Genomic DNA, 15,778 nt, shown 5'->3' on the forward strand with positions numbered 1-15,778 from the left:
TGGGGGGTAATAGGTGCCTATATAAGAGAGAGCCCCCAAAATTAGGACAGTCCCTATAAAATTGGGACATCTGGTCACCCTAATACAGGGTAGGCAACCTATGGCACGGGTGCCGAAGGCGGCACGCAAGCTGATTTTCTGTGACATACTGCCTGGGGTCCTGGCCACTGGTCTGAGGGTTCTGCATTTTAATTTAATTTTAAATGAAGCTTCTTAAACTTTTCAGAAACCTTAGTTACTTTACATACAACAATAGGTTAGTTATATATTATAGACTTGGAGAAAGAGACCTTCTAAAAATGTTAAAATGTATTACTGGCATGTGAAACCTTACATCAGAGTGAATAAATGAAGACTCAGCACGCCACTTCTGAAAGGTTGCCGACCCCTGCCCTAATATTTGGAGACAAGGTCTACCACAAATACTCTGAAATTAAAATTTTTTGGTATGTAGTGTTCTATATCACAACATACTTTTTTAGAAATGTTGTCCTGGGTTTATTGTTAATCAGTGGAATGATGTATATTATATTACCAGTGTCTCTAGTATTTTGGATTAGGAAAACTTTTTTTTAAATCGCTTTCCAGCTCATTTGTGTATCACAAAGACTTAAATTCACCATCCTTGGCTCAATGATTAAATATTATTTTTTTAAACATACTATCACCACAAAGTCTTAAGCTAGATGCACAATATTCTGAACGCCTACAAAATAGGTGAGTCCTCCAATATCCTGCAGATGCTCTGATATTTAATGCTATAGCCATTTATTCCTGTTGTTTTACAACTGTAAAACACTAAACATTAAAAAGAAAACTATCCAGCAGTGTATCATCTCAAAAGTAATTATTGAAAACAATTGGACATTTATTTCAATAGCACGTGACAATTCTTATTTTATACATTATTCACATTCTTTTTTAAAGAACAAGAGAAAATAAAGGTAGTATACAAACAAATATTTGCTCTGCTGAACATGAAGTCTCTGCAAAGATGTACTGGGCTAAAACAAATCTAAAATTGAGACAAACTTTAGTATTGTAAGATGCCTGTAATTTAAAAGTATTTTCTTTTTTTTCCCCCTCCTGCTCTTCCCCTCTCCCCAGAAACTTTTTCACCAAAAGGACAAAGGAACTCAAACCTGGTCTCCACAGTGCTCCTGGCTGGAAGTTATTTGGAAAAATCCCTCCCAGAGAAAACTTTCAGAAAGATTCCAAAATAATTCAGCAGGTGAGTAACCATCTCACATAGTTTTAGGTATGAAACTTCAGTAATTTCTTCTTTGGGTCTTTTAAGAATGAGTTGGATTTTTAGTTGATGTCCCCATCATGGCACCCAGGTTGAGAGTCAGAAGAACCTTTCTTAGTTTTGCCTTTTATTGAGAGAAAAATAGTTACATTTTTCCTTGTTTCTCAAGTAACTTTCCAAGCAGAGAATGGATACCTCAGCTCACTCAGTGGAACTTAATTCAATAAACAAAGTTGTCTTCCATACTTCAGAGAGCAGTAGAAAAAATGTATGAAAACAATTCATGTGCATCCAGTTGTTTTAACAGTACTAAAATATATTCTGATTTAAAAATAATGATCTTTCAGTATTTACAAACTTTCCTCACATTCTGAATGTCTTATAATACAAATTGGTTTGCTTACAAGATTGTGGGAGAGAGCTTGGTGATTGGATGTATTAAGACAAAACATGGTATACCACTCCAAATCAGGTTAGAAATGTCCACTCAGGCCTGGTCTTCATGAGGAGAAAAGGTGTGGGTTTTATTTTATCATGTTAGCTAATATATGGTAAAATCCTAATGTGGAAAAGACCGTTTGTGGTTTTACAAATACCCTAGTGGTTTACCTCAACCCGTTAACACCTGCGAGAACCCACAAACTGCCTTGTTACTAGAATCTTAACAGTTAGTGAACACATTATTAAAAACAAACGTTAGTTTTTTCCCCCTAGTGTGGATGCACAGTCATTGTCTACAGATAATGCAGAGATCAGTTAGATTCAGTCCTAGGTTAAGTTGGCTTCTTGTGGCGCTCAGGGTACTCAATGTGAAAAGTCTGCCCAGAGAGGAGTCTGTAGTGGTCAAAGCATCTGGAACTTCTGTGGTAAGAGACGAGACACTGGCAAAGCAAAACTGGCCAGTACAGCGCTAGTGTTACCTTTTTTGGGGTGTGTGTGAAGGGGTGTGACCAGGCTGGTCAGGTGGTGCACTGTTTCTTTGAACCCCCAATTGAGATTTTAAAGCTGCTGATCCTCAGTGGAAATCCCACTAAGGGAGACGATGAGAAAATTGTCCTCCTTGAGGGGTAAAAATATCTCTCTGGGACATGGATTCTGTTAGCTTGTGATGTGCAGTTGGCAGCTAGTGTACCAGCTTGGAAGAATCAATCTGAGAAAAATTAAGGCAAAAAAATTAATCTCCCAGTCAATGTATTTGTATGTTCTTGGCTGAATCGAATATTGAGAGAGCGTTTTGTAAGAGTGTTTCTTTTGTCAGTATCTTTCTCTTCTACCCTCTCACTTCTAGCGATGAGTTTACCCCTCCCCCACCAAACTCCCAGTCTGTACTTGCAAGTTCCTTAGATTTCAGTATCAATAAAGACAACTTTCTCATTATTTCTCAGCATTTGGGCGAATAAAGTTTAGAAAATGATCTCTTGGTCCATGGTAAACAGAGGATGTTCAATATCACACTCCATTTCTTTTGAGCTGATACCTATTACCAGGAGCCTAGCTTTCTAACAAGCAAGGGGAGGAGGGGAATTTTCCAGTTCCCAGACTTCTTAAACTCTGTATGTGCTCAGTGATGTTTTCCACTTCTTGCCCCTTGCAAAATCACATACACCTCTACCTCGATAGAATGCGAACTGATAGAACGCTGGTTCGCATACAACATGGTAAAGCTCTGAGCAGCATGTTAAGGGTGTCAGGCCAGGCCGGGGCTGAGGGGTTTGATAAGGGGCAGAGAGTCTTGCGGGCAGTCAGGGGCTCTTTTCCCCCCACCCCCGGGTCTGGGGGCAGGAGCTGTGGGAAGGCGCTTTTGAGGGGCCCGCAGTCCCAAAATGGCCCGGGGGATTAGCGGGGAGCCAGAAGCAGCCTGCTCTGTTGCCCCAGTCCCAGCCATGTTGCTTGGGGGAGGCGGCTTGGAGGAAGGGAGCCCCCCCGCACTCACCAGCAGCAGCAGAAGGTGGCAGTCCACTCTGCCGCACTGCTCCGCTTCACGCCGTAGGTGAGTACAGGGGGCGTCGTTTCTCCAACCTCCTTGCACTCACCTGCAGCGGGAAGCAGAGCGCCAGGGCTGGGAGGTGGCAGAGTAGAGCGGGCTGGGGCTGCCTTGCTCCGCTTCCCGCCACTGGTGAGTGCGGAGGGCGTCTTTTTTCCCCAACCTCCCCTCACTCAGCGGCGGCGGGAAGCAGAGCAGTCCAGCCCCAGCCAGCTCCCAGCCGTGGCGCTCTGCTTCTCGCCGCAGGTGAGTGCAGGACCTTTCCTCAGCTGCCCCCCAGCAACACGCCGGGGCAAGGAAAGCGGAGCAGGCTGGGGCTGCGTCACTCCATTTCTCGCTGCAGGTGAGTGCCAGGGGGGCATCCTTTCCCCAACCTCTCTACACTCACTGACGGCAGGAAGCGGAGTGCAATGGCTGGGAGCTGCCAGGGTGGAGCGGACTGGGGCCGGGCTGCTCCGCTTCCCTCTGCTGCCGATATGAGTGCCTGTCAGGGGGCGGGGAGGGGTGAATAGGGGTTGGAGCAGTCAGGAGACGGGGGTTGGGTAGGGGATGGGATCCTGGGGGCGATTAGAGATAGGGGTTTCTGGAGGGGGCGGTCAGGGAACAAGGAATGGGGCCGGGGGAGGCAAAGCAAGTTTGATATAACGCTGTCTCGCCTATAACGCAGTGAAATTTTTTTTGTCTCCCCAGGGCCGCGTTATATCGGAGTAGAGGTGTACGATGTTTTATATGCCAGCACAACTTTACCTGCCCCACCTTTAATTTTTCTGAAGTAGGCCCCTGCCTATTACCTTTTATAAAGGGGTATAACTCACTCAAGCACAGTTTATAAAATAGACAGTTCTGCATAGAATAAATGCATGGAAATGTGGAATCTGTTTGTTTTTAATTATAAATGACTGGTGTCCTAGCTTTATACATGTAAAGGTAGTTTTTTGTAGTAAAACCAGAAATAACTTTTATTTTTTTAAAGAGGGATGGGACACAACTTTTTTTTTTACGTTTTTTTTCCCTTTGTCATAGCCATACCTCTGCCTGCCAAATTTGTGATTTTTAGTTGTTGTTCTTTGGTGACCCAGCCATACACTGTGATTATAAAATATTTTTTGTTTGCATTTTCCCTGCTAGTCCTGAATATAACTTCATTTTAGTCTCCTTGAAAAAGTTTAGTTAGCAAACAGACACTGCCTTCAGTTAAACTATGCCCTTTGTTTTACATGGCTGAATAATCACATTAGAACTTCTATATATTCCCTGGAATTCTTACTTGAGACTGGGTGGAGACTTAATGAGATTTTTATTAAACGTTTTTGACTCTTTGATGCTCCAGTTAATTGAATAAAAACAGTTTTATTCAACTCCAGGATTATGCAAGATAAATTTTTGTTTCTATACAAGACTTCCATATTAAAAAAAAAAAGGCAACTACAGATTCCTCATTTAATTCACTCATTCATCAAAAATTGTAAGAGTCTCTAAAAAGAAATCTTGTGGCTTTCCTACAGGCAGACTTTTAGTTTGACCTTCTCAGTGGATATCTTGGTGGAAATAAAATCTATTCCTATATCTCTTTTTGGTCTAAGTCCAGAAACTTGTGTTTTCTGAAGGCATTTGGGCTCTAGGGAGAGATGGCCAAAAAATTCATTCAAAGGTGATCAATCGTGCTGCTTCTATCAATTATAACGCCTTATTGTCTTATGTTCATCCCTGTATGTTTTAAGAGTGCTATTCCTCTATTACGTAATAATGCCACTGCTTTATTAAAGTGAATAATCAGTAGTAATACAATGTTAATGTTTGAAAATACTAAACACATGAGTGTGTCCCTGCAGTTCAAAGGCAGTATGGTGTGCCAAACTAGTGAATTTGAGTTCCTTTCTCTTGTGCTGGTGGAGGCAATAACCGAAGGCCTTCTTTATGCTACAAGCGCACAGCTAAGGCCCTACAGCTGTGTTGCTGTAGTGTAGATACTTCCCACATTCATGGATGGAGTTTTCTCATTAATGCAAGTAATCCACCTCTCTGAGAGGTAATAGTTAGGTCAGTGGAAGAATTCTTCTGTTGACCTAGCTGCTTGTACAGTGGGGGTTTGGTTGACATAACTGCATTGCATATGGTGTGAAATTTTTCCCAGCCCTGAATGATATAGCTAGGTTGCTATATGTAATGATATAGTTAATTTCTAGGTGTAGACCAGACCTGAGGGGAGAGCTTTTTTCCCCCTCTTTCTGTGACTTGACTTCTCTTTGGCTTCTCTCTTTTTCCCCATGCTCCTCTGCTAACAGTTGCAATTGACAGGCTTGACAAGCTCTGGAGGGAGCTATGTTCTGTCATTGGTTTTTTTTTTTTTTTTAAAGATTTTCTGCAATAGGAGCCCTTTGTGAAGCAATGAAGTGAAAAATGGGAAGGTTTTTCTGGAGTTTGAAGAACTCCTAGATGGGAAATATCAGTCATAGAATCCTGTAGTGTTTTGCTTTGGGCTGAAAAATATGGCTGGGGAAGGAGCAAGCAAGAGTGCAAAAAAAAAAAAAAGACACGTGCTGAAATCGCAACAGTGTTTAATCAGGACTGGCTGGGATAAATGATCAACCAAACTCTATTTTAAGATGTGACCTTCCTTAGATTAAGCAATAAAAGTTGTATGTTAAAAGGTGTGCATCTTCAAATGTAGCTCTTCCTTTTAATTTGAATGTTAATGGTGGCCTCCTTAATTGTGAAAAGAAGTGTTCTCTAAAAGTATCTGCTGATTTAACATTCTTTGCTCTCTGTCTCCAATAAATACTATATGCTAAGAAGCCAGAGGTTTCAGGTCTATCTTCTTCGGAATAGAGGTGGTGGACTAGACAGTTTCCAGTCATCAGTTCCTCTTTCCCTGAAGTGAAGGAACTTGCTCTTGGGACAAATCATAGTCCATCAGATCAGCAAATTTACTTCCTTCTTCTACCCCCACCCCCAGTGAATATCTGCTTAATTTTTGTTACATTCAAAATGAGACTTCTAAGTAACTTTAAATTGATGAATGCATCTTCTTTTCTGTATATCTAGATATTGTACAGTATTTAGGTAATATCTTAGATAAGACAACACAACCATCTATCTTCAGTGTTTTAATGGCTTCAGATTATTGTTCGAGTGCACTGTCAGCATTCCAGCCACAGCATGAAACTTTACAAGATGAGAACACATTTGGCTGATGTGAATTATTGGAGTCAGAACCCGACCTGAGATTCTAAACTTGAGCTATTTCCTAATTGTGCCTTGAAAATCCACATGGATAGTGGAACCTTTTTCCAGAAGTGATGGTACTCCCTCTAAGCAAGCATCTTCTGTGAAAACTCAGTCCTGTCTCTTGGAAAATTTTGGTCTGCTTTGTTAAACCAGCAAAGATTCTAATGGATGAAGGTGCATTTTACTAAAGATAAATTAAAATGTTGCCTCTAGTACCTGGTCTAAATTGTGTTGCCCACAATAATACTCTGTCAAACTTGATGATAACAGGAAGTAGAGAACTGGCGGGGAACATATGGAAGTGTGTGGACTCTGAGGTGAGGTTTGTGTGCTAAAGCCCTTCTTTCATTGCTGCTGTTCTTAGTTTGGTTACATGTATTAGTAGTTCCAAACCGGTTCTAAGGTAAGATCCCTGCCAGCACCTCCCCACCTCCATAGATCAGCTGTTTCGGGGCATGCAGGAGGTGCTGAGAGGGAGGGGGAGGAATGGGGATGGGTGTGCTGGGGTGAGAGGGTGGAACTGAGCAGGAAGAGGTGGGGAAGGGGTGGGACCTTGGGAGAAGAGGTGGAGTGGGTGTGGGGGCCTGGAGCTGGGAGGGGGTTGAACAGCCCCAGGGAAAGTTGGAAGCCAATTCCTATGGGAACACCTATGGACCGCTTACACAAAATGCGTTTGGCCATGTGTACTACTTGTTTGAAAAGTCCAATGAGAGTTCACTAAATATGCCTTCCCAAAGTGCCTACATGTCAGGCTGGTTGTTAACAGTGGTGTTGTCTTGGCTGAGGCAGGCCACTGGAGAGAGCATGCTTACATCAGTCTTTGTGTCGTTGGTAGGAAGTCTTACCAATCCAAGGCCAGGTCACCACTACAGATCTATATTAGTATAACTATGTCACTTAGGGGTGCAAAAAATTCACATCCTTCAGCGATGTAGTTATACTAGCCTAACCCCCAATGTAGACAGTGCCATGTTGACAGAAGAGCTTCTGTCAACATAGCTACCACCTCTTGGGGAGGTGGAGTAACTATACTGACGAGAAGCTCTCCTGTTGGTGTAGGAGCATCTTCACTTAAGTGCTACAGCGATGCAGCTGCCTTGTTGCAGAATTTTAAGTGTTGACCTGCCTTTAAACCATGGCCTCCCATAGCTGGGTGCTAATCTAAGGTCATCTCCAAAATTGAGGTTCATGTGGCTTTCATGGATTCCAAAGAAACAGTGGGGATGGGGAGGGGTTTGTAAGACATGAATGAATTGTATGGTTTTTAGGAAAAATCCAATCACAATCCTAGTAATTGGTTTATCTGTTTACATACCAAAACCACTTTTGCCAAGAGAGATTAAATATACTAATTCATAAATGAAAGCTGAGATCCTCCTTTCATATTTCTAAATTCTAGAGATCAGAGGGCTTGAAACTTAGAGAAAAGCTCTACCTATTTAGCTAAAGAAGACTACAGATCTGAAAAAGGACTTTTGATGATGATCTCTGGATTAGAACTAGCTTTCTCTCACTACAGAGAGAAGATTTAAGAGTGCAAAACTGCACTGAATAGAAAAAAATCCCATAGTGACCAGTAACACAAATGAGGTTAGTGATGTGGTGATCCCGGAAGTGGAACTTAATGGCAATACCAGATATAAAACAATAACCGGTATCATAATTATTGAGAGAGGTTAATCAAAAATAAATGATTAATGAGTTTGTGTTCTCAAAAGGGTCATTTGGCTTTGTCTTTTAAAGGCATGTAAAATATATCTAAATTTATCCTTCCAATATTGCTGAGTAATTTAGAATATGCCATTTGTTTGCTCTTTGTTATTGAGGTAACCATCCAACTCAGTGGAATTGGTTGGGGATCTTCAGTCTAAATGATTTTTAATGTAGCTTCTACAAAATCAAAACTTTCTGTGGGGAAAAATTCAAATGAAATATTTTGCTTTTGGTTGATTGGACCCAAATCTGAATTATTTTGTATGTGGTATGTTGACTGACCCTGAGCACGTATTTTGAGTTAGCTGAACGTCATGCGGCATCTGTCTCTGTACCATAGGATCTCATGGGAATGAATGGTAGTTCAGGTGCTTCATGTCCCCATTCTCTCCTGTGGTCTTGGCTTCTTGACCGCACTATACCTTGCATTGTTGTCTCACCTCTGACTGAGCCACATCATGGGAGTAACAGGACTACAGTACATCAAGTGATGCATAGTCCTGCCAGGGAGGCCAACCCATAGGAAAGAATAAGGGAATGATGCACCCAGACTACAGCGTCCATGAGGCACCATGGCACTTGTAGGCAGATGCAGTTTAACGTTTAACCTACTTGAAACAGAACATTGTTTCAGGGAATGTCAAATACTTTCAAAAAGTTGAAATGAGATTTGTCGATACAAAAAAAATTTCTGATTTGTAAGGAGTTCCTTATTCCATGACATTTTGGTATTTCAACTATAATCTGGGCCTAAAACAAATGTGTTTTGGGTTTTTTGTGTGTGTGTTCAGCTGTGCTAAGTTAACACTGAAGCCTCTTTAAATAACCATAGCACTCTTAAGAGTTCAGTACCTGAAGATTTATCTTCACGCTATTCTTATATAGTAGGTAGGTATTTCTGTTTCTAGCTATAGAGAAAGTGATATCAATTAAATAGGGTGTCTACCTACCCAGGTTTTCCCAAGATCACCTTCCGTGCCCCTCCCCCTCCTTTCTGAGGTAGTTGTCTCAGGAAATTTGTAAGAGTGATTAGTGCACACTGTCAGCCTTCCTGTGTTACAGGCACAGGATCATCCTCTGGTCTTTGGTACATCAGAGGTGGCAACCCTAAAGGATGTGCTCAAGGTCACAAAGCAAGTCAGTAGTAGTCAGGATTTCCATTCAAGAGTTGGACTCCTTGTCATCTGGTCTAACTACTAGATTTTAGTGCAAACTGTTCCTTCACAAAAAATGGAATAGGTGGTGATACTAGCAGGCTGTCACAAATAAGGTCCTCCAGAAGATCTGGAAACTTGGTTTGAGAACTCCCTGAAGCCACCAGTCCCAGAAATGTGACTCTATAATAGGTACTGTCTTCAGAGAACTGCTGAGATTGGGAAAATTACCCTATACACATGCAGAAAGTACTGCAGGGAAATAGTTTCAAGAGTAAGTCTATTGATTTTATTTATATTTTCGTGCAGCAAATTACATATTATCTTTTCCAAAAGATTACCGCTCATTCAGCTATAGATACCCACATATTTCTGGTTAGATTTTGCAGCTGTAAATGGATCAAAGGTTGAAAGTTCTTGGCAGGCTAATTCTCTCAGCTTGCAGCTCTTGCCTGTCTCAGTTCTCATTGGATTTAAAACTTCACAAGCAGGATGTGCTTTTTTTTTTTTTTTTTTTTTGGATTTTGATTTTTTTTCTTGGATGTCTCCCACCAGCTGTGCTTCCTTCCGCCCCTGTTTAATAAAGGAAAAAATAGCAACCTTTTAGGATTAAAAGTGCGAAAAATGTATTGGTGTACTGACGTTTTTATTCTGATGAACTATGACAGGAAGTGTAATTGTCAACTTAAATAGGGGAATATATGGATTAACAGAAATCCTGACTAGTAAACTGTGCTTGCCTTCTTTAAAAATCATTGTCTTACACTTTGAAATAAAATGTGATTGTTTTTACATGAAATAAGGTTGAAGCTGAAATGCATTTGCAGCACATGATGCATATAATGTATTTCAATTGGTACTGATTAAAGTGGCAGATCTGTTTAAAATTAAGTAAAACTAATTTGTTTCCCTTTTTTGAAAATATCTTATTCATTAGATGGGAGATATAAATATCTGTTTTTGTGGTGTAAGTGACATAGTCAAGTGAAATACTGATTGAAGCATCTAAATGCAGTTCGTTTTTTATTAATGAAAATATTTCTTTGAAGACCAATACAATCATTTTACCATAAAAGTAAAGCTTAAAGTGATTCCTGAACCCTGCTTGGGCTACAAAACAGAGTATCTTTTTTTTCATTTTTCTCATGTCTTTCTGTCTCTCACAGATGTACATCTGCATATTCTAATATAGTTTGCATTATCTCCTCCTTTTAGCCAGGTAAAGCCTTTTTAGGAACCTTAGAATAAAAAAAGCAGATTTTTTTCTAAATTCTAAGTCTGAGACACTCTAAAAAGCAGAATACAAAATCAGTTCTAAAACAATGCAGAAAAGAGCAGCAACCATTATTTACACTCACATCTACATAAGCAAGGGTGCTAGCATTAAGCAACCAATCTGACAAACACCAAATAGCACTTGTAGACTATTTTTGTCATTGTCCTACAACTATCTGAAAAAAGTTAGGATTGTCATCAGGTCTTGGAAAATGGATATTGAACACTAGAGGTCATAACCAAAAGCGTAATATGAGAGGGTTTCAGCTGGCAAAAGTTGTCTATGCTGGAGTGCCTACCTGAACTCTAATGAAGTCTTAACTCCATTGAAGTCAATAGTAAGATTCCTGTGTCTGACACTCATAACAAATGTTTGGATATTTGCCTGAGAAGTGTGCCTTGTGCGTTTCTCTAGTAGAACCCTCTAAGATAGGGTCACACAAACTTTAGTACGGCCAGGGGCGGGTGCGTGGGTGTGAGTGTGAGAAATAAGACACAAAATAGGCTGGATCAGAATCCATGTACATTGAGCCTCTCAACCCATCACAATAACTCTCCCCTTTAAATCCATACTTGGCTTCAGTGCAGGCCCCCTGCCACCCCACCCTTCCTTCCTTAGGAAAACCCAGAGGAAAATAGTTTTGCAGTGTGCCCTGAAAATCAGCAAATCCAGGCTTTTACGGATAGGCCCAAGGGAAGTGGGAGTAAGTTCTAGTGTTGCAACTACTCACCAGAAACACTCTGCTGTAAGACCATTCCTGTTTAAGAGAAGCGGGCTGTTAGCTCAGGACCTCAGCGTCTGATGCAGCCCACAGGAAGAGAGCAATCTCTATCTAAGGTAGGCAGGACTCCTAGCTATTTAGGAATTTATATAGATGAAAACCAACATCTTAAACGTCAGTCAGTTTCTTGATGGACCATAGGGCAGACCATAGATCATGGGTATTATGTGCTCCCTGCGAACAAGACACACAATTGATTAAAAATTTTTATTAAAGCTAATGTTAAAAATTTATGTAGTACACAGGGTAAGAGAAGTGTCTGTACATCTGGGTACAATGCTTAGATTATCCACAAATACAAAATTTGTTTTTAAAGTCATAAGATACATATAGTGCATAATCAGCAATAACACAAATGTAGATGAATAAATTTAAGAACACAGTTTAGACAACTGATACTAAAATGTTACATGTTTCTCCCATCAGTCTCTCACTTGGAACTCCTTCAGTTTAAGATTTAATTGTTGATTTCAGTAACTTCCACTTCTACAGTGAAGCTTCATTGTCTTTCCAGTGGAATCAGAAGGTAACAAATACATGCAACCATTCAACAAAATCCTTGGGTACTGCTTCAGATTCCCTCTTTGTGGAGTTGTGCACCTTAACTAAAATTTTAAAACTATCATTTGTTCCCAGACAGCCTAGAAACTAGCTGTAATATTGCACTCCATATGTATTATGGAAATATGTTTGTGAATGTGAGTATGATGTAACTGGAATATGTCTTACACAGAGGCATAAGATATTATTACAAAGATTATAACCTACTGAATTTTTTCATCCTATTTGTATGAATGTTTCATTCTTGTATCTGAAAATAGAAATATGAAGTATAACTCTGAGGTCCTAGTGTGATTATGCAAAGTGTGAGCCATTAATGGTAGTTTAGAATCTTGAGGGCTCCAATTGGCTGCAAATGGTTTATTTACCTGCAAGCCTTCATGTGTGTGTATAGGCCAGCCCAGTAATGAAGAATGAGGTCTTACAGTGACATGTGACCATGTCACATGATACTGGAATCCATCTTAAATCTAATACTTTTTCCATTTAGAAGGAGGGGTGGGGACTCAGACAAAAGATTCTTGCCTTGTGCCCCAAAGCTATAACAGGGGGTCGAACAGGACAGAAGGGCTGCCGGTCATGAGAACAGGCCTGCTTTCCACCTAAGATGTCTGCTGGAACTAACAAGGACTGTACCGGGGAGAGGATTGGTCCAGACTAGGAAGGCATTTAGTCTGGGGAAGAAGCTTATTGGAACATTTCTGAGGGTGAGATTATACCTGTAATGAGTTTCTTAATGTATTAGGCTTAGACTTGTGTGTTTTTTACTTTATTTTGCTTGGTGACTTACTTTGTTCTGTCTGGTATTACTGGAAACCACTTAAATCCTACTTTTTATACTTTAAAATCACTTTTGTTTATTAATGAACCCAGAGTAAGCTTTATACAGAGTAAAACAGATTTATTTGGAGTTTGGATCCGTCTGAGTGCTGGAGGCAGGTAACCTGCTAAGCTGTTTTCAAATAAGCCTGCAGCTTTGGGGGCGTGGACCAGACTTGGGTCTGTGTTGCAGCAGGCCAGTGTGTCTCTCTCAGCAAGGCAGGGTTCTGAAGTCCCAAGCTGGCAGCGAAGACTGGCCCAGAGGGAACTTCAGCATGTCAGGTGACAGTTCCAAGGGAGTCTCCCTGACCGAACCTGTCACACTATGTAGTATAGCGGTAGCTATGTCAATCCCAGGATATTAGTGACCTCATCCACCTTGTCTCTTTAGAAGGTAAATTGGAATTAAAGCCCAAGGCATTGGTGCCCCTTCTCATCCATCCCCCAGTTCCCCACTTTCTGGCAGTTAGTATCAGCTGTGCAGCCTCAACTCTCGCTTTGCATGGGGTGAAACTAGGATTCTTTTGTAATACTTTGTTTGTAATTTTTCATGGGGATTTTGTAGAACTTAAACTTTATTTTGTCGTCATTCATTTTGCCTGTAAAAGAATTTTTCTCCGCTTTCCCTGCTGTCACCTCCTCTCTCCCCCCCCCCCCACATTGTTTTGGCAGACAAACATTTTAGGGTTTTTTGTGTTTTTTAAGTACAGCCATCATTTTCAAATCTTGGTGCTAGGCTTTTTAGACACCCAAGCATCCCACAACACTTTTTTCAAAATCACTTCTTTAGGCTCCTAAATTAATAAGTAGGAATCTAAAGTTAGAAAACTTTGTCTAATTCCTGTGATAGTAAGATTCTCGTGTCTGACACCCATGGCAAATGTTTGGATGTTTGCCTGAGAAGTGTGCCTTGTGCGTTTCTCTAGTAGAGCCCTCTAAGGCAGTGGTCTCCAGAGTGGGGTGCTCAAGACGATCCATTGGGGAGCATGGCAGGAGGAGCGCTGCTGGAGGGGTGGTGTGGAGGGAAGGGCGGCTGGAGGAGGAAGGGAACTAGCAAGTAGGGAAGTTGCCGGCCACCGCCTCCTCTCGTAGGCAGGGCCACCCAGAATGCAGGGGCTTTAAGGACTGCAGGGCCCTGGGCTAAGGGGGCCTCGGGGCCCTGGCCTGCAGCTCTAAAGCCCCTTTCCGAATGCGGCCCTGAGTCCTCTGGCCTATGGAGGAGCAGGGGCAGTTGCACAGCCAGCGGCCGGAAAGAAGCGGTACTTTCCCTCTTCAAAGCCGGCTGGAGAGAACCAGCCACTTTTCTCTGGCCACTGGCTGTGCTGCTGCCCCTGCTCCTCCTGAGTTCTCTCGCAGGGCTGCATTCTGAAAGCTGCTTTAGAGCTCCAGCCCCTAAAGCCCCTGTGTTCTGGGTGGTCCTGCCAGCCAGGGGGCGGGGCGGGGGGGGCGGTGGGAAGCTCCCAGAATTGTGACTCTCCGAATCATGACCATGGAGGTGGTGCCGCGCTGCACAGAGCCACCTGCACACCCCCTGCACCAAACAGGAGCTGCCCCAGCTAAGTGCTGTGCATCTCTTGCCTGCCCCAGCCCTGAGCCTCCTCCCACACCCTAACCCTAATCCAGACCTTTGAATCTCTGTATCACAAAGTTTTCAGAAATAATGAAGCATATTCAATCACATTGCTCTCACTAAAATTCAATTTTTTGAGCAAAAAGGTTTTTTGTACTGTTAATAAAATACAATAGAAATTATTTTAAAAATATTGTTTCATCTTTAGAAATTAAAGGATAAGAGATTTTTTGTATGTTTTATAATGTATGTAATATATTAGTATAGTAGTACATGTATATAATTTATACATATATTGGGGGTGCATGCTCAAAATTTTTTTACTGATAGGGGTGCACGATCAAAAATTTGGAGACCACTGCTCTTAATTAATGACATTGATCTCATCTCCTTGGCTTTATACCTCACATCTGACTGGACATATCAGTGTTACCACAAAGGTATTGAAGTTGATGGGGGATAATCCCTCTTGCTGACTGCTATAAAATATGTAGATTTCAACTGTTGAGAATGTGATATACAGGAAATCTCCATCTCTGAGACTCTAAAGAACTAATACGCTAAGGGAAAGGTTGAGTCTCTGTGCTCATTCTTTATCACCTTTTTAATGTAGTTGTTTGCCCAATCCAGCTTCTCTTAAGGTAGGTAACAGATGAAAGTTAAGATTCTATCAGATCTGGGGGCGTCCAACTGGTTTTATGGATCCAGTTTTCTGACTGGGTGCTTTGTCTGTGCCATTGCAGGCCTTTTTGTTTGTTTGTTTGTTTGTTTGTTTTTTTGTTAAGGGCAGGGCAGGAGGACATTGATTTTTCTTTGAAACAGAGCCTTTCTTATTTTCTACTGAGAGTAGCTTCCATGTCTGGAACTCTTTAAGATCCTAGAGTTTCAACAGTGTGCGTTGGACTGTGATCTGTCTTGGTTCCAAAAGATAGCAGATCCAGCAAAGGAGGATCCTCCAAAACATTTGCAGGAGGCTTTAATGGCTGTTTGTTCTGCTAGTTCAAAGATTTCAACATGGGTGGCCTTGGTCTTCTGTTCTGTCTGAGTTCTTTCTACCCTCTTCTACGGTTTTGTGACCTTTGGATGGATGACCAGTAATTCTAAGTACTTTCATATCTACTGAAGCAGCCTCATAGACAGAATGAACTATCTCAATCTAGAGTGATGACGATTTGCGACAGGCAGATGACTCATTTTGAAACATTGGTAATTAGATATTCTGGGGAGAAATAGTTTTAAAGGAAGAGTTCTGTTAAGTAGTGTGTAACAGTGAGTGTGTATATACAGTTACAAATTGAGCAATTTTTTTATACAAACTGATTGGTAAATAGGGTACTTTATCAGGATCACAGAAAACCTCTCATATGAAGAGATTGAAAATGCTGAAGTTGTTTACCTTAAGCAAATAAGAGGGGACGTTATACAGCTTTTATTCAAAAGGTA

The 15,778-nt window shown here is 41.3% G+C and overlaps 1 protein-coding gene across 1 annotated transcript in view; it reads left to right on the plus strand.

Annotated features, from left to right (window-relative positions):
* Positions 1-15,778, plus strand: part of TBC1D12 (TBC1 domain family member 12) — a 90,981-nt gene that overhangs the window by 17,694 nt on the left and 57,509 nt on the right. The window contains exon 2 of the mRNA XM_075072692.1: positions 1,108-1,231. Within this exon, the coding sequence (XP_074928793.1) occupies positions 1,108-1,231 (124 nt within the window). The remainder of the gene's footprint in view (positions 1-1,107; positions 1,232-15,778) is intronic.

Source organism: Chelonoidis abingdonii, chromosome 15 (assembly GCF_003597395.2).
Source record: "Chelonoidis abingdonii isolate Lonesome George chromosome 15, CheloAbing_2.0, whole genome shotgun sequence".
In the NCBI taxonomy this organism is placed as follows: Eukaryota; Metazoa; Chordata; order Testudines; family Testudinidae; genus Chelonoidis; species Chelonoidis abingdonii.